The sequence below is a fragment of the Hevea brasiliensis genome, chromosome 18 (assembly GCF_030052815.1).
Source record: "Hevea brasiliensis isolate MT/VB/25A 57/8 chromosome 18, ASM3005281v1, whole genome shotgun sequence".
Taxonomy (NCBI): Eukaryota; Viridiplantae; Streptophyta; class Magnoliopsida; order Malpighiales; family Euphorbiaceae; genus Hevea; species Hevea brasiliensis.
Genome location: NC_079510.1, coordinates 6,253,814 through 6,272,759, shown reverse-complemented (window position 1 = coordinate 6,272,759; position 18,946 = coordinate 6,253,814). Strand labels below are relative to the sequence as shown.

At 30.7% G+C, this 18,946-nt stretch overlaps 1 protein-coding gene across 1 annotated transcript; it reads left to right on the top strand.

Annotated features, from left to right (window-relative positions):
• The first annotated feature begins 252 nt into the window (after positions 1–252).
• Positions 253–6,544, top strand: LOC110647177 (mechanosensitive ion channel protein 10). The gene is made up of 5 exons (XM_021800921.2): positions 253–1,523; positions 3,226–3,349; positions 4,341–4,634; positions 5,838–6,040; positions 6,116–6,544. The coding sequence occupies exons 1-5, from the start codon at positions 280–282 to the stop codon at positions 6,384–6,386; spliced, it is 2,136 nt and encodes a 711-aa protein (XP_021656613.2). The 5' UTR covers positions 253–279; the 3' UTR covers positions 6,387–6,544.
• Positions 6,545–18,946: the final 12,402 nt, after the last annotated feature.

The window sequence follows — 18,946 nt, the reverse complement described above, 5'->3', positions numbered from 1 at the left end:
TTATGAATATTCAACTTGAGTTTAACATAAATTGAGAAAATTTTGACTAACCAATCTTGAGCTCTTCAGCTCAGCTCGGTTTGTTTACATAACCCAAACAAACCTGATTGAATCATTTCATCATAGAAAGTGTAACCATCCAACTTAATTTTGAAGGGAAAATTTAATTTAACAAAAAAATAAAATCGCACTGTATATATAGATAGGATAGCCGCTAGAGAGATTCAAAAACGATAGAGAGAGAGAGAGAGAGAGAGAGAGAGAGAGAGAGAGAGAGAGATGGAAGGAGCAAAGTCTGATGTGGTTCTAATAATTGATCAAGGAAACTCTAAAACTCCATCAATGGAAACTGAGCTCAAAGACCACATCACTAAAGAAGAAAAATCCCAAAACACAACCAAAAACCTTCGTCGTCTCAGCTTCTCGAAACCCAAAGCTCGATTCATCGAGTACAACTATTCTTATACTGCCCAGAAAACAACCGCTGCATCCAACAATATGGAACCCTTGATCGAGAAAGGCTACTATTCTTCGACGATGGACGATGGCGATGAAGATAGTGATGATGATGACGACGAAGATGAAGATGAGTGGAATGAAGATGATGGAGAAGTGAGGCCTGATCAAAAGCGTAGAAAGAAAAAGAGAAAGGTCCCTTGGAGACTTGTGGTTGAGTGGGTAATGTTTTTTATGATATTAACTTGCTTGCTCTGCTCTCTTACGATAGAATCTGTCAAAAATATGCGTAAATGGGGTCTTGAAATCTGGAAATGGTGCTTAATGGTTATGGTAACCTTTTGTGGTCGTTTAGTTTCTGGTTGGGTGATGGGTTTTGCAGTGTTCTTGATCGAAAGAAACTTCATGCTCAGAGAGAAGGTATTGTACTTCGTTTATGGACTAAGGAAGAGCATTCAAAATTGTGTTTGGTTAGGTCTTGTTCTTCTTGCATGGACTTGCATGTTCAATGAAGAAATTCACAAGAAAAACAAGATCCTGAGAAAGGTCTTCCAAGCACTTGGAGCAGTATTGCTAGATGCAACAATCTGGCTTGTGAAGATCGTGTTAGTGAAAATGCTAGCTTCATCTTTCCACGTTACCACATATTTCGATCGAATGAAAGAAATCGTTTTCCACCATTACATTCTTGATACACTTTCTGGTCCTCCAATGGATGAACTGGCTCAGGAAACGAATCAAACACATAATTTTTCTGCATCGAAATCACTGCCTGCAAGTTGGAAGAAGAAAGGGAAGTGGAAGGAGGCAAGAAATGAGCTGAAATCGAAGAAGTTCAGCTCATCAAGAAAAATTGATGTGGAGAAGCTGAGGCAGTTGAGCATGGAGGAGACGGCTTCTGCATGGAGTATGAAAAGATTGGTGAACTACGTGAGGTTGTCAGGGTTGTCGACGATTTCCAAAACTGTTGATGATTTTGGCAAAGCGGAATCGGAGATTACTAGCGAGTGGGAGGCTAGGAACACTGCCAAACGGATCTTCAAAAACGTAGCAAAACCAGGGGCCAAGTAATACTTCTCTCTCTCTCTCTCTCTCTCTCTCTCTCTCTCTCTCTCTCATATTGAAGGAATTAATTATTAATTGAAATTTAGCCTTAATTTAAAGAACTTTGAGGGATACAACTAATAAAAAATAATTGAAGAAATATCAAGAAAGTTGATGAACTTTCTGCATATAAATATATAGAGTCATGCATCCACAGTCAAAATATTTTTTATTAATGTACCTAATATATATATATATATAGAGAGAGAGAGAGAGAGAGAGAGAGAGAGAGAGAGAGAGTTCCTCAAGTAGAGATGATTAAAACGTGACAAGAAGATCTCTGATGAACCTAATACTATAAATGTTAAGTCAATATTTTAGAAAGAATTTGATAGAATTTAAGAACTAATAACTACCCTAATTATAGAAGGCTCTTTGGTGAATTAGATTACTCTTTGGGGATAGTTCTCTACATTCTTTTTTTATTACTCTTGAGAGTAGTAACATGGCGTAGACAACTCGATCTAATATTTAAACATTGATTCAAATTTCAACAGTACTTTGCTAAGTATTTGTTTCTTCTTTTTTTAGTACAACTGATTTTGATTAAACTCAAATTTGAGACTTTATAACTCTGAAAATGATTTCAGTATTTATTGAAATCAATTTGATAAAGCTGTAAAGCATTTAAAGAAATTGATATGGTGCAAAATTGTTGGAAACAGTAGGAATATTCTGAAATCTAAAAGCAACCACATATCAGATCCAAAGTGCATGTCCTGTATGTCTCTATCTAATGGAGAATTGGTTTGGTTGTGTTTGCTCATGTGGTCCAAAGGGCATCACCTAGTATTTGGTGGTGTTATTGTTGTTGCGCATGACATTATTTTCTATCACTGATGGTGCATACATAGTCCCCCACTTCTTCAAAGTGGTTGTTCCTTCATTCTTCTAAGAATTTATGAACCACTAATTTTTCAATATGTATCGCTTTCAGCAGACATTTTTTTTAACACGTTTTTTTAATGAATAATCGGATATAGAAGATTAAATATTTATGTAATTTGCTATTTTAGTCAAACATTTTAATTTTTCACAAATCTCAATATTTAGAATTGAATGCAATTCTAAGATGTTATTTGGTGTATTGAAAATCTAAAAAGCGAATGACATATCTATTCCCCCGTAAACATACAGAAATTTTTGTCTACATCATACTTGCTGCATGAATAGAGTACCATAATATATATAGTTGTATAAAGGGCAATGACTCTTAGGAGGCGTTTGGCACAAGATTAATAAGAAATAATTATTACCCTTGTAACTTTTAATTTCTTATTAATATTATTTGAACACTTAAAAAGAGTAGGTTAACTTTTTATCCATTAATATTTATAACCTATCGAGAAGTTAAATGTTAACCTTGAAATGAATAGGTAAATAATTACCTTTTTTTAAAAGTTAAAACTTATAAGGGTGATATTTAACTCTTATTTTTTAACTTTTTATTGAAAACATTCTTAAAGAATTTATTCAATGTAATCGTTATATATATAATAATTTTATTAAAACTATTGATTAAAGTGGATGCTGAGCAGATCCTACCATAATCAACTTTCATAATAAAACTACTGCGTACTTATATAGTTGTTTTGTTGGGCTTGTTTAAAGTTTGGATGCAAGCATAAACATCCCATAATAGAAAACAATTGTGTTATTTTGAAGGTATATTGAAGAGGAAGATCTTATGAGGTTTTTAAAGAGGATTGAAATTCACACAATATTTCCACTCTTTGAAGGAGCCCTTGAGACTGGAAGAATTTCAAAGTCAGCATTCAGGAATTGGGTGGTAAGTTGCAACTCTCACTTCTACTCCATGCTTTTCCACTAGCTCCTACATATATATATATATATATATATATATATATATATATATATATATATATAGTCATGGCCATTTGTCCAGCCTAGCTTGGAATTCGAAAACGGCAGTTTCCGTTTAGTAGTTCAAAGGATCGGAATTATATTGCCAAGACCCTTCAGTTTCATATTTCGATTTTAATTTTGATTTGATTCTGATTCGGTCTCAATTTGGTTCTAATTCAATCTCAATTGATCAAATCTAAAAGTTGAAATTCTTTTAATTTTTTTAAAAGAAAATCTTGATTTTGAATGTGAAATCGGGTCAAACCTGTTAGTTTCTATCAAATCGATGCATACCAATTTTAGTTTGATTTCAACTTTGGATTAGAGCTCCAAATTAAACTGTAACAATGATTATAGAGAGTGTTTAGGTTAACTACTTACTTTCAACTTTTGACTTAAAATGTATTTTTTAACTTATAAGTTAATTTAGAAATAAGTAATTAATTGTTTAGTAAAAGTATTTAAAATTAACTTTTAAATAGCTTAACTATTTGGTCAAAAAGTACTTGAAAGGAACTCAATTTGTAAATGACAAAAAATGATATATCATTGAGTATTATGATTATTAAAATGATAATAGTCTTTATATTTTTAAAAATTATTAGGATAATATAGTTTTTATTACTTGATCAAATAGTAGTTTTAAATAAGTAAATAAATCATAAGTAATCACTCTCTTATTTATGATTTTTAACTTATAAATCAAATCAAATACCAATTTATTTATGATTTTCTACTTATAAGTAAGTTTAATCGATTTACAAATTAAATCAAATACATTTTATAAATATATGATTTTATACCGTAATTATTAATTTTTTAAAATTGAAAAACTATAAGAAAATTAAAATCAAATAAAAAAAATTTCTTAGCTTGTGTTGCAAAATAATAATAATAATTTTGGGAAAAAACAGGTAAGAGCATATTTTGAGAGAAAATCACTAGCACATTCACTGAATGATACAAAAACAGCAGTGCAACAACTTCACAAGCTAGCAAGTTCAATTGTGGCAGTGATTATAATAGTGGTTACTCTACTGGTGATGGGTTTAGCAACAATGAAGATTGTTTTATTCGTGGCTACTCAACTCGTCATTTTGGGTGTCGTCTTTCAAAATATGTGCAAGACTGTCTTTGAATCTATCATTTTTGTCTTCATTATGCACCCTTTTGATATTGGAGATCGATGCGTTATTGATGGTGTTCAGGTTTGTGTTTATTTTTCCCTCTCTTTTCAATAATTTCAATCAATTAATATTTTTTTATGGAATTTTCTTATTTAAATGAGAAAAATATCTACTTAAATATCATAATTGGAAAATATTAAAATTAAATTTAATATATTTTAATTATGAAAACACTAAAATAACTGTAATTTTTTTGAATTTTTCTTTTTTCCTATAGTACTAATTTTAAATTGGTGTTTTTGTGAAAACTTTTTTTTAACTCTTGAATCTCAAAGCCAATATGTGGATTCCACCTAAGAATATCAACAAGTAGAGTATTTTAGGGTATCCAACCCGTCCAAATCCTAATAGAATTAGTTTATATAGTTTATAATTAGAATTGGGGTGAGTTTAAGTTTGAATCATGTTTTGATGTTATACATTGGATATCCATTAACAAAATCTATTTATATAAATAATTAATTAAATATAGAATACATATTTTTATAGTAATATTTAAAAACTTTATATATTATATTTAATTAAATAGAATTTGAATATTTTATAGAATTATTAAATTTTTTAAATTTTAAATTATAAATAAAAAGTATATTTTATGTAGATTATTAATTAAATATATAAAATTAAACAGGCTTGGCATTATTCGTTTAATAATAATCAATTTTGAGATAAGTTTAACTAATTTAAGATAAATTTTAATTATTTAGTCCATATATTTTAACAAAACTAACTACTTAGTCCTGTATTTGAAAAATACACTATTTATTTATTATATTTTACTTTTGTCCCTCTGTCAATATATTTTTTTTAAATATAGGGATTAACTAATTAGTTCTATTAAAAGAGAGAAACTAAATAGTAGTTTGACAGTATTGACTATGTAAAAATTGATGGAGGGACTAATCAATAATGCAACGGAAGTAAAATATTGCGATAAAATTGTATATTTTTCAAAATATAAGGATCAAATAGTTAATTTTATTAAAATGCTGATACTAAATAATAATTTTCCTTTATATAAATAACTTTGAAAATATCTATTCGGCTTTTTAAAGTAAAAAATTTTCACATTATTCTTGAAATATTTTTTTTAAGCCTTCCTCATAGCTCTTAAAATTCAAAAATTTTCATTCAATCCTTGAAATATGCAAGTTATTTCGTTGTCATCTTTACTTCAATATGGCCTCTCCAATTTTAAATTTCTAGTTTGACCACCGTTTGTAGATGATTGTAGAAGAGATGAATATCTTAACAACGGTGTTTCTTCGTTACGATATGGAGAAAATCTATTACCCAAATGCAGTTTTGCTCACAAAACCCATCAGCAACTTCTACAGAAGTCCAGAGATGGGTGATGCCATTGATTTTGCTATTGATCTTTCCACATCAATGGAGACTATTGTTGCTCTTAAAAAGGCCATACAATTGTAAGCAAACTCCTTTCATTTCTAAGGTGATTTTGTGAATGCAGCTACATTGAGATGATGGTTATGTGAGTGCAGGTACATTGAGAGCAAGCCAAGCTATTGGAACCCAAAACATTCAGTGGTAGTGAAAGAAATAGAGAATGCACACTCTCTGAAAATGGCTTTGTATGTGCAGCACACCATCAACCATCAAAACTATGGTGAACGTTCTGCTCGCATATCAGAGCTAATTCTGGAGTTGAAGAAAATATTTGAAAATCTGGGTATCAACTATCGTCTCCTTCCTCAGGAGATTCATCTCACTAAGCTCAACATTGAAGGATTGAGGACATTACTACCTTCTTAAATCATCATCTGGTAATTTTCTTGTATTTCAAATTACATACTCTTTAAGGTCTGTTTGGCATCATTAATCCTAAATGTTTGGATTTTTTACAATACAAGACCTTTTGTTAAACACTTTTATTCTCTAATCCAATGAAGTTGTAATAGAAGCTACTTGAATCTTTATATATCCTATGTTTGGAATGGATGATATGGGAACGTTGTTTTTTGTTTTTACTATTTTTTTAATGACTTCAAGTCTAAAAATTAGATATTTAAAAAATTTATTTTTTTAATATTAAAATTTAAATTAGATATTTAAAAAATTTTATTTATATTAAAATTGTGCATATCACAAGCATTTAGCTAGTTTTAACCAATATATGAGTGAAATATGCCTTGAACATATATATGCCGGAAGAGACTAAAATGTGGATGTCCCCATTGATCCAAATGAGCAATTGCTTTCTGCATAGGGAGAGCCATTAAAGGATCTGGTAGATATCGAAGATTGGTTGGTAAGTTAAACGTTCTTGCAATCACATGATGAATAGTAATTCAAATTAATTGATTAACAATCCTATTTTAATTATTTAATATGCGGAGGAATAATCCTAAAATATTCGATATTATTTTCATCAAGCACCTTGCTAAGAATTTAGTTCTTTATAATACAAAAATCAGTAACAGCTTCTTTTAATTCTAATCCTAAACCCATCAGTGAAAAACAATAAATATAGAACAAAGAATAGAAAGAAGAGTAAGAAAGAAAATTCTATGGTCTTCAGCTGAATAAGGACTTGTTTGGTATTACTGTTGAAAAAATAACTTTTTTAAATATATTAGTTAGAAAATATTGAAAAATAATTTAAAATTAAATTTGAAAATTTTAGTTATAAAAACATTAAAATAATAAAATAATTTTTTTCAAACTTTTTTTAACAGCATCTAAAATTATACTTTTATTCAGAAAAATAATTTTGACTTTCCATATGCAATGCCAAACAAGCACTAAATCTGGTTAATTTATGTTTCTGGAGATAAAAAGTTCTTTCTTCTATATTAATAAGAGTATTTACGAGATATCCTTAGGGGTGAGCATTCGGTTTAACCTGAACCGAATTAAATAATGAAAACCGAATTACATATTGTATTAACCGAACTCAACCGAAATAAATAAAAAATTGAATCAAATCGAACCGCTCTATTTCATTTCGGTGTCAGTTTAAACCGATCGGTTTTGATTTTTTATTATTTTTTAATTTAGACTTGATTTTTAAGTTATTTGGTCTAATTTTGACTTTAGTTTGAACCTAATAAACATTAATAAATGAATTTAAACAATTTATATATATATAATTAAATATAATTCATAAATTTCCCATAAAAATAAATCAATTCAAAAATCGATTCGGTTCGATTTGGTTCGATTTGAATATATAAAATTACTATTTGGTTTGGTTTAACAGATTTTTTTCTCTTCAAAACTGAACCGAACTAAAATAACTGAAATTTTTATAATATAAAATTGAACCGAATAGATTAAATTTTAAAATCAAACCGATTAAATCGAATTGACTTGGTTCGGTTTGATTTTTCGATTTATACCGAAATCTGCTCACCCCTAAATATCCTACAGCCCAATGTCCAAAGGATAGGCTTGACCATCGGTCTAATTTGGGCCAGTGCCGGTGGTTTATGTTCTGAGGAGGGAGTGAACCCAAATTAAAACGAGCAGTTTGGTTTTCGATTTAGTTTAAAATTGATTCTGATTTCAATTTTTAACAGTTTTAGTTCTTGTTGAAAAATGATTTGGTCCATGTGGCACCTTTTAAAGGCTATTTATTCAAAAATGATTTAAATTGAGCCAAAATTAATAATTTGAAATTAGTTTTGATCTGGTTTTGATTTAAGATCTAGAGAGGAATCAAAACTAATTCCAACTTCCAATTAAGGGCCTCGAATCAATATTGACTCAAGCCGATTCTAAATTTAATTTTTATCAATGTCGATTCAATCCAGGATCTGACCTCTTTGCCAAACCTATAATAGGTTCAAATGTGCCAAATTACGCCCACTTCCTTATTTGAATATAAACGTATCATAACCAGGGGGTAAATTTCAATAACTATCCCTGAATTTATATGATTGTAACACTACAGTCCTTAAATTTTAAAATGTAATATAAAACTCCCTAAACTTTCAAATTTTTCATAGTAAAATCCCTCTAACTTTCAATTACTGATTTTTTAGTTGAAAACTGATGTGAATAACTCCCGCGGGCTCTTAGTCAATATTTCTCTCTCCTCACTTATTCAAATTGTAAAATTATTCTCTCTGCACCTGAAAAATCATTCTATTTACAGTGAGAAAAATGATTCAATTTATACATAACTTGAGAGAGAAAAGAGGAATATTGATTAAGCTCCATGCTAGAACTGTTCAGATCAACGTCTAACTGAAAAACCGACAATTAGAGGTTAGAGGGATTTTACTGTGTAAAATTTTTAAGTTGAAGAGGTTTTATGTTACATTTTTAAGTTGAAGGGGTTTTATGTTACATTTTTTAGTTGAAGGACTATAATGTTATACTAGATAAGTTCAGGGACGGTTGTCAAAATTTATCCCATAACCAGGAGAGTAGTTTGTCATATCCCCAAAAGGATAAATATAAAGAAAAGGAAAATTTATAATTTGATCTTTGGGTTTTGCTTATATTATATTTTAGTCTCTAAATTTTAAAAAATTAATTATTTAATGTCTAAATTTTATATTATATTATACTTTAATCCTTAAATTTTGATAAATTAATTATTTAGTCTCTAAATTTTATAATGTATCATACTTTAATACTTATAATTTTAATATATAGAATAATTTAATCTTTTTGTAAATTAAAATTATTTTAAATATTAAAATTATAGAAATTAAATTATTTTATATATTAAAATTAAAGAAATTAAATAATTAATTTTTTAAATTTAAAAATTGAAGTTTAATATGATACAAAAATCAAAAACTAAATAATTAATTTTTAAAATTCGAGATTTAAAGTGTAAAATAGGAAGGGCCCGAATTATAAATTCCACTAAAAAAAAAAGAGTTCATCCATTTAAATATCTCTTGAAACCCTAATCAAGTATAAGTTCTTATTAAATAAAAAATTCAATTAAACGTCAGAGTGATCCCACCAAATTTCACTTGAGTCATTCTTTCTATTTGTAAATGATCCATCAAATCAATATTCACGCTTTTGATAAAGACCAACGAGCATTTTCTAGGATTTGTTTACGCATACAAAAGCATTGGTTGAATCCTATATTTGTAATTTTGTATAAAAAGAGAGCGCCAATTATTTTATTATATAATTTTATATTTTTTAAATATATCTAAAGTTATTATCTAATATTTATACATAAATTATAAATAAATAATAAAAATTTATTATTAATAATTGCATCCATGCAGTGCAATTGTTTAATCAATTAATAATGTGATATAAAAAAATATTAATAATTATAAAGAATAAAAAATTTTAAAAACAAATATTATTTATAAGAAAAAGTTTATTAATATTGCCATAGAAAATTAATAAATTATTATAGTATATGAAGAATATTAAATATTTTATAAATAATTGAAAATTATTATTATTTAATATTTGTTAATTTAATGCATCAAGGTACTGTTGTAAAAGTCTTTAGTTGACTACAAAATCCCCGCTTACTAACCTGTTTTTCACATAATTACACAATAAATTCGCAAAAGCATATCCTTCAAAAAAAAAAAACAAAAGGTTTTAATTATTATTGTATTTCACTAATTGTTTCATTTTTATTTTTATGTTTAAAAAAATTAATTAAATTTTAATATATATGAAGATAATTAAATTTTTGTCTATATGCTAAAAAATTAATTAAATCTCAATATAAAAATTAGATAAAATTTTAATATTTGTTGTTTCACTAATTGTTTCACTTTTGTGATTATTTATTTTTATTTTATTATTTAACTATAACTTTTTCTCTCCAATTTAATTAATTGTTTAATAATTAATAGAGATTAACTATTATAGAGTAATGATCAAAATTTTATACAATTAATTATTAAAACTATATTGAAAATATTTAGTTTTATTTATTTTAATTATTTAATGTCATATTTCTTAAATATTAATTTAATTTTTATAAATCATTCCATTTATTTTTAATTAGATTATTTCAACATTTATTTATTAATTTTTTTATTCATTTATATTAAATGTAAATCCAAATAACAATTATCATTGTTTAATATTTTACTAAATTAATAAATGCTATATAATAACAATTTCAACTATTTATAAAATATCTAACATTACTCATTCAATATAAAAAATTTATTAATTTGTTATGATAATATTAATAAACTTTTACTTATAAATAATTTGATTTTTAAATTTTATATGCTCGATAATTATTAATACTTTTTTTTATAACATTATTAGTTAATCAATAAATATATTGTGTGGGTAGAAGTGCATGTAAGAGTGTAACGATCCAAATCAGGAGCTGTTAACAGCACTATGGTTTGGGTAAACTTAAAACTGCTGAAACTCGTAGCAAGCCTGAAACCAATGAAACATACATATATTCCTACATCTCACCATCTTAACATATGTTAAACCATTACACATTAGTCTTTTCATCCATGCATAAACATTTATAATATAATAATGGTTCTTAATTTGAACCTTAACATATAAAAGTTCCAAAGTGTAATGGTTTAACATACATACACTCAAAAGGGTTTACACAATACATATACATCATTATACTAAAACAACATGACATATTTTCTTTAATCACTAGCACAGTACTATCCATTCATAAATTACATGTTCATCTACTCGTACATCATACTTAAAGGGAAGACTAAGACTACCCTTGTTACTCTTTCTCTAAGGAATTCTTCTAGTCCCGCAACCCTATACCTAGGGGTTATGAGAATGGGGTAAGTCTACACAAGCTCAGTGAATAAGCTAACCATTATTAATTTTATCATTCATTCATACATATGCAATGCATCATTCACAGTGATTTTCACATTACAAATATTTCACGTAAGATGGACATTATCACCAATAACTTTTTAAACTTTTCTTTTATACATAACTTGTGTTATGTACCCAGGGGCAATTATCAGATCTCCCTTGAAGGGCAACGTCAAGATCTCCCCTTAGAATTTACTTATGGATCCATAACATACATAACGTTACATAACATAACATGGGGGGAGTAATGAGTCATCCAATATCCATTAATGCACCAACAGTAATTTATGCAATTATGCAACATCTTCATGTTCTAGATACATACATCCTAAATAAAATATGACATTATGTATGAGGATGATAATTAATTATTTGTATATAGTTTTCATTTTATCAAGGTTAGAGTTACTCACCTTTTGTAACCTATCAACCTCCTTACTCGAACTGGAACTATCCTTAGATCCCTACTCTTTCAAGTCCCTCAAGCCTGATCCTATAAAATCGGACCGTAGAGTATTATACAAGGCTCTAAAACTCTATACATAACATAAACATCATATTCTAAGCCTTTAAGAACTATGAAATCAGGTTTTAGAACCTTAGAATCAAAAGAGAAAATAAGTGGGCAGAACCAAGTTCGGTTGCCAGAACTTGAACTTCGGCTGCCGAACCTTGGACATCAAGTACCCAATTTTGGGCAATAGCCACTGCAGCTGTCAAAGTCTGGGACTTTGATTGTCGAACCTAAAAAATTTTTAGATTTTCTGAGAAAAGCAAGCTTCGGCTATCGAATCTCTGGCTTTTGATAGCCAAACCTGGGAATTTCCAGAATTCCCAAGTAAAAAACCTATAGATCCCTTCTCCCATCAACACCCAAACTCATTTCAAAGTTTCAAAATACAATCCCAACATATATATACATCTCTAGGGCCTAGAACAACTAGAAAATATTTTTAAAACCCACATACATTCTAAAAAGCTCAAATCCTATGTTTTCCCCAATCCAACATAGCACAAACTTCTAAAAATTTAACTTAAAATAACTTTTTATGAAATTAAAACTTTAGAAACCTAATTTATCATCAACTCTCTTAGATCTATCTATTAGATTAAGAAGAAAAAAAGGTTACATCTTTTCTTGGAGCTTGGAGGCGAGATAATTAAGATTTTAAAACTTGAATCAACTCTTCCACATAGCTAAATAGAAGAATCCACCTTTAGATCTTCAAAAACTCAAAGGATCACTTTAAAGAGTTCCTTATATGCTCTAATAGTTAAGAGAGAGAGGAAAGAAAAAAAACCCTAAGTGGTTTGAGTTGAAAATGAGTTGTTGTGCCTTTTATACCCTTGATAGTCGAGAGACTTTCGGCTGCCAGAATTGATTCTGCTCAGTTGGGCATTCGCACCAAAAAAGGATTTCGATTGCTAAAAATCTATCTTTCGACTGCCAAAGTTTCTTCTGCCCAAAACACTTCTTTAAACCTTTTAAAGAATAAAACTCTTAAAACATTTTTCATTCTTAAATACATTTTGAACATTTTAAATATGTCACACCCCTATATGCATAGCTTAGTATATTTCACTGTTCCAGTGACCGGCGTCGGTCTAGACAATTAAGGGGATTAGAACCATATCTAAGACACCTAGATAAGCCCTGAATGTAAATAATTAGTGATTGCCAGATATATAAGTATAAATAAGAAAAACACAACATAAAAGGTTAAATGAGCTGGGAGTCACAGCAATGGGTGACCTTACCGGGAAGTGACTGCGAGGTCAGTCCTAACCCTGATTTTGAATAGGAAAATATGACGCCGCGGTCCTAAGAACTATTGCAAACCTAGTGGAAAAGAAAAAATCACATAAAAGAGTTGATAAGTAGGTCAAATAATTAGGTTAGGACTCCGGAAGAAATACCGGATTATTTGCAAACCGGATCAATCCGGCGAGGGGCAATTCGGTCAATTCACCCCTAGAGGTGACTCCTGACCTAACTGTTCAATAAAATTGGAGAAATGAAAATTTCAAAATAGAGAATTAAATTAAAAAACTATAAAAAAAAAAGAAAAAGAAAAGAAAAGGAATTCTTACATCACTATGATGACATCATCTATGATGTCAAAATAAAATTTTGAATTCCTTAAATTTTTTACTAAGTCAAATTAACATAAAAACATATAAAATTAAAAGAAATAAAAATTGCTTCATCTTCCTCAATTTGTGCCGTCCCTCTCTCTCCAATTCTCTCTCAAACTTCCATGAAAACCACCATTAAAGCTTGATCCAAGCTTTTCAATCCCATAAATTAACCCTAATTTCTCTAAAATTTCCCCATAAACCCTACTTTGCAAGTAGATAAGGAGATTGAAGAAACAAAGTAAGGAAGAAAAGTGAAGATTTGGAGAATTAGAATTCAAAGTTGAGGTTAGTAAGTAAACTTGAATTTTGTTGTTTAATTTCTATGTTTTTAGTTAAGTTAACTTAGAATTTAACTTAAATTCAAATAAAAACCATTATGGGAGACTAAATGGAAAATTCAGCCAGCAATAGGAGGAAATGGAATTGCATGAATTTGATGGAATTAAAGTGTTAATTTAGTTTAATTAAGCATGTAAACAAAATCTATGCACTTTAATTTCATTAGATTACATAATTGAGGAATTAGGGTTCTTAAGCCTCTTGAAATTGGGAGAAAAATTGAAGGAAATGGTCAATTGATGCAAATGACCTTAATTGAGGTTAGAAATAGTTAATTGGGGTCATTTTTGATATGTTGGAATTGGTAGAATTGAAAAGCAATTCGGATTGGTTAGGGTCCCAATCTAGCAGCTTGACTTAGGTCCCTTTCAGGGACCAAAACTGAAATTCACCAATCCAATTGTGTGAGGCCAACTGAGAATGAAATTAGACACATAAAGACACAATTTTCATTTAGAGACCATGCCCAGAAAATGACATTTAAATAGTGAACAATCAAGTCAAATCCGGGTAATGTGCACTGCCACTGTATAAAAATGACCAATCTGTTCATTTGGCCATAACTTGGGCTAGACAAGTCCAAATGACCTGATTTTTATGGCATTGGAAAGGTATGACATAGAACTACAACTTTTATGAAGAACACTAACCCAAATTCTGCCTATAACCAAGTCATTTTGCCACCCAAATTTACTTGTCCAAAACTACCAGAACCTAAATAAGCCCAGAATTTTGGGTTAAGAACCAATCCGGCAAGCCTTATTCAAATGATCATATCTTGGGCTACAAAACTTCAAATTGAGTGATTCAAAAAGAAAATTAAAGATAAGACAATAAGGAACAACTTTGATGAAGGACACTTAGCCAAATTCTCACAGTAAATAGGCCAATGGAACAGTGCAATATAGGGCACAAAAATTGAAATTTTGAAATTGTCATTAGGAGACCTAAAAATTGAAGGGGCAACCAAAACCAACAAATTAGGCACCCAAAATGTGGTATGTGGGTGTAATTAGAATTCACATACCTATTAAGTATGAGAAAGTGAACATTTTAACTTAAATAGTGTCATGAATAGTAACCCCGAAATATAAATTTTTAAGAACATGATTTTAAGCATATTAAGATTAGAATTAAATAGATATGAATTTATTTATTATTGGATTTATTATAAGTTGTGATACTAAAACACAGCAAATTATGTGTTTCAGTTGAAAAGAATAAAGGAAAAGAATCTGAATCACCGAGTCAAGGCCTAAAGGTGACTCGCACGAGGTTTGTGTAAAATATAAAATTTTTCTGTAAATTTTCTTTGGCAAATTATTTGAATGAATAAATTGTGACTTATTTGTATTGGAAATTGTGACTTAATGGAACAATATGCTTTTGACCTAAATTATTGAAAAATTTAGTGGTATGTGATGAATTGCAAATAAATGTTTAGAAAATTATTAAGATAGTTTTGAAACCACAGTATCATGACCATATATCTGAATGCCTCACTAGCATGACTAGTGGGAGGAAATAGTTTTGAATTCCCTCTCTGGCTAAAGTGTTAAGGTGTGTGCCAGTAGATAAAAAATTTGAATGGATACCCATAGTTTGAGCTAGCTAGCCTTGGTATAACTCATAAGCCTCTGGCTATTGAGATAAACACTATATTGATGGCATGATATGACTGTGTATTTTTATAAAGTTTGTTATGTGACTTTTGAAACGAAAATGCTTTGATTAAAATTTAAAATTGTGTTTTGCATCTATTTACTGACTTCATCATTATAATTGGATATTTGTGATTTAATTATACATAAAGGAGTATTTTTAGTATGTTGTACACCATTAAGTCATTGTACTCAGTGATGGCTTTTTATTGCTGTCGCAAGTAGAGAGACTAGTAAAGCAGCCGAGTGAGCTGCTAAGGATCATAGAGTAACCTTGGATCTTTTGTCGGGTATTACATTATACCCTTATTGCATATCTTTATTTTGATGTAAATGACCGTGTGTACATTGTAAATTGGTCTTGAGCAGTTTGTACAAGAACTGTAATAATATTATTTTCGGATTTTCTGCTATAAATTTATACTTATGAATGTAAATTAATTTTTCTTTAATGGAATGTGAATGAAATTATTTAGCATTATTTTTGAAGATATTTGAGTTGAAAATTGATCTATGATGGTAGTTGATTTTAGTGAAGTGCATAAATTGGAAGTATTTTTTACAGGTGAAAATTTTTCGTTTTTCTCAATTACAGCCGGCACTGTGCCGAAATTTTTTCAAAATTTGCGTAAAAATAAAAATGGACAAAAATTTTACATAACTTTTAAACTTCAATTAAATGTTTTTAATACCTGCTAGAAATGCTCACCACTTTCAAAAAGTAAGAAAATTGTTTTAAAATCTCTTGTAGTATATTTAATGGGTTATCGGTAGACGAAGTAGGTAATTCATTAGGTATACTACGGGATTATGTTATGCCTTACAGAGAGGGGTAAGGTGTGACATGTTTTAGTGGTATAAGAGCAAATTTTTAAAGTATGTTTTGACTTGTGAATTTGTATATTTCCTTTGATAAGTACAATTGCTCAATGTCCTTATTTGATACATACAGTGCATTACATTATAAATATAAACTAACGGAGGGAAATCTCCTTGTGTTATTTGTCCAAGAGATATCCTACCCCTGATTTGAAATGGAAGAAGGGGACCGCTCAGTTGAGCAATCTGTAGAGGCTGGGACATAAGAGGAAGCCCCAGCTCTTCAAAATGTCAATGATTCAGTGGTACCAGCCCCACAAATACTGCAGTTTCCTGCACAATTTGCCCAGCAGATGGCTACGATGTTCCAAAAGATGGCTGGAAGTATGCATGCTCAAGCTCTATTTTAGACACCGGTGGTGCAACCTCAGGCTCCAGCCAGACAATATGATAAACTACTAAAGTATGGGGCTACAGAGTTTAAGGGTACAGTAGACCCTTTAGAGGCAGAGCAGTGATTAGAGAGAATGGACAAAGTGTTCAAGAAACTGCACTGCACAGATGAATTGAAATTCGAGTATTCAGTGTCACTACTGTAACGGGATTCGTATGATTGGTGGAAAACCATCCCCCATAGCTTATTGAACCCCCAGTACTGACATGGTATGACTTCATCAGAGAGTTTAGACAAAAGTATCTCCCCAATGCCTATGTGGACCATAAGCTGCAAGAGTTCTTAAGTCTGAAGCAAAAAAATAGAGCAGTGACAGAATATGAAAAGGAGTTCTCCCGCTTGAGTCACTATGCAGGGAATCTTCTTTCTACCAGCAGAGAAAGATGTAAGAGGTTTGAAACTGGCTTGAAGCCCAGTCTGAGGATGCAAGTGGTTGGATTCAGACATAATAACTTCTCTGAGCTCATCTCTCAAGCACTTGAGTTAGAAAGAATTGAGTCAGAAGGGGCACCAGTGAAAGAGAAAACAGAAAAGACAGAGAAATCAGAAAAAGAAAAAAGTGGAAAGTTAGCGGATCAAAGTTCTTATGGCAATACTGGAAAAAGAAAGAAATTTGAGGGATCAAGCAGAGGTGGAAGGTCTGGTAAGGGTAGATTTTCTGGGCAGAGACCCCCTTGGTCTGATTAGCAGATGACTAGGAGTTCTCACCCTCCCTCCCCTTATGAGACATGTGGCAAGACCCATGGTGGGATATGTTACTAGGCTACAAGAGCCTGTTTTAACTGCGGGGGTATGGGGCATCTAGCTAAAGATTGTACCAGTGCCCATAGATTTGGGCCACCTCCTACTACTGTAGAAGGATCTATTCAGAGTTCTGCTACCAGAGGTTCACAACCAGTTAGCAGAGGTAGAGGCAGAGGTCGAGGTAGCACTTTAGGCAGTTAGGGTACAGTAAACAAGTCAGAACAAGGTAGTGCTCCGGCCAGAGTCTACACGATGAGAAAAAAGGAAGAAGCTGAAACTTCTGACATTGTGGCCGGTACCTTCTCTATCTCTGATCAAGATGTATTTGTACTATTTGATCCGGGCTCTACTCATTCGTATGTCAGTGCTAGCATCATTAGTTTCCTTGCTGTTCCGTGTATCAAAATGGATTTTGAGGTGCTAGTAACTAGTCTGTTAGGACAAGAGATCAGAGTCAACAAAATGTATAGAGATTGTCCTTTGGTGATCCAAGGATATGTTTTTCTGTCAGATTTGATTGAAATGCCCTTTAGAGATTATGATATCATCTTGGGCATGGATTGGTTAGCCAGATATCATGCCATGATTGACTGTAGACTGAAGACAGTCACTTTTGGTCTCCCTCTGTACAGTGATGTGGTAATACACGGGGAGAGACAATTATTGCCATCAAACATTATTTCAGCTGCACTAGCCAAGAAGATGATTAGAAAAGGGTGTGAAACATACTTGGCACATGTGATAGACACCTAAGTGGGGAGTCCAGAATTGAGGGACATCCCTACAATATGTGACTTTCCGGATGTGTTCCCTGATGAGTTGCTAGGATTACCTCTGGAAAGAGATGTGCAGTTTGAGATTGATATTATACCTAGTGTGGACCCAATCTCCATAACATTATACAGAATGGCACCAGCAGAATTGAAAGAGTTGAAGGTGCAGTTGCAAGAACTGCTTGACAAAGGCTTCATTTGCCCTAGTGTGTTACCTTAGGGAGTGCTAGTGCTGTTTGTTAAGAAAGATGGCACTCTCCATTTATATATTGACTATCGGCAGTTGAATAAGGTGACAATAAAGAACAGATATCCATTGCCTCGCATTGATGACTTGTTTGATCAGTTGAGGGGTGCAGCTGTGTTCTCCAAAATTGACCTGAATCGAGTTATTATCAGTTGAAAGTGCAAGAGTAGAGTATCCAAAAAACTGCCTTTAGAACTCGATATGGCCATTATGAGTTCCTGGTTATGACATTCGGGTTAACTAATACTCCAGCTGCATTTATGGATCTGATGAACACTATCGTCAAACCATACCTTGACCAGTTTGTGGTGGTATTCATTGATGATATATTGGTCTACTCGAGGAGTGCAGAGGATTATGATAGACATCTGCGG

Coding starts and splice junctions, on each gene's coding strand:
- LOC110647177 (XM_021800921.2), top strand. CDS start 280: ATGGAAGGAGCAAAGTCTGATGTGGTTCTAATAATTGATCAAGGAAAC. Junction 3,350..4,340: donor CAGCATTCAGGAATTGGGTG/GTAAGTTGCAAC, acceptor GGGAAAAAACAG/GTAAGAGCATATTTTGAGAG. Junction 4,635..5,837: donor GCGTTATTGATGGTGTTCAG/GTTTGTGTTTAT, acceptor CACCGTTTGTAG/ATGATTGTAGAAGAGATGAA.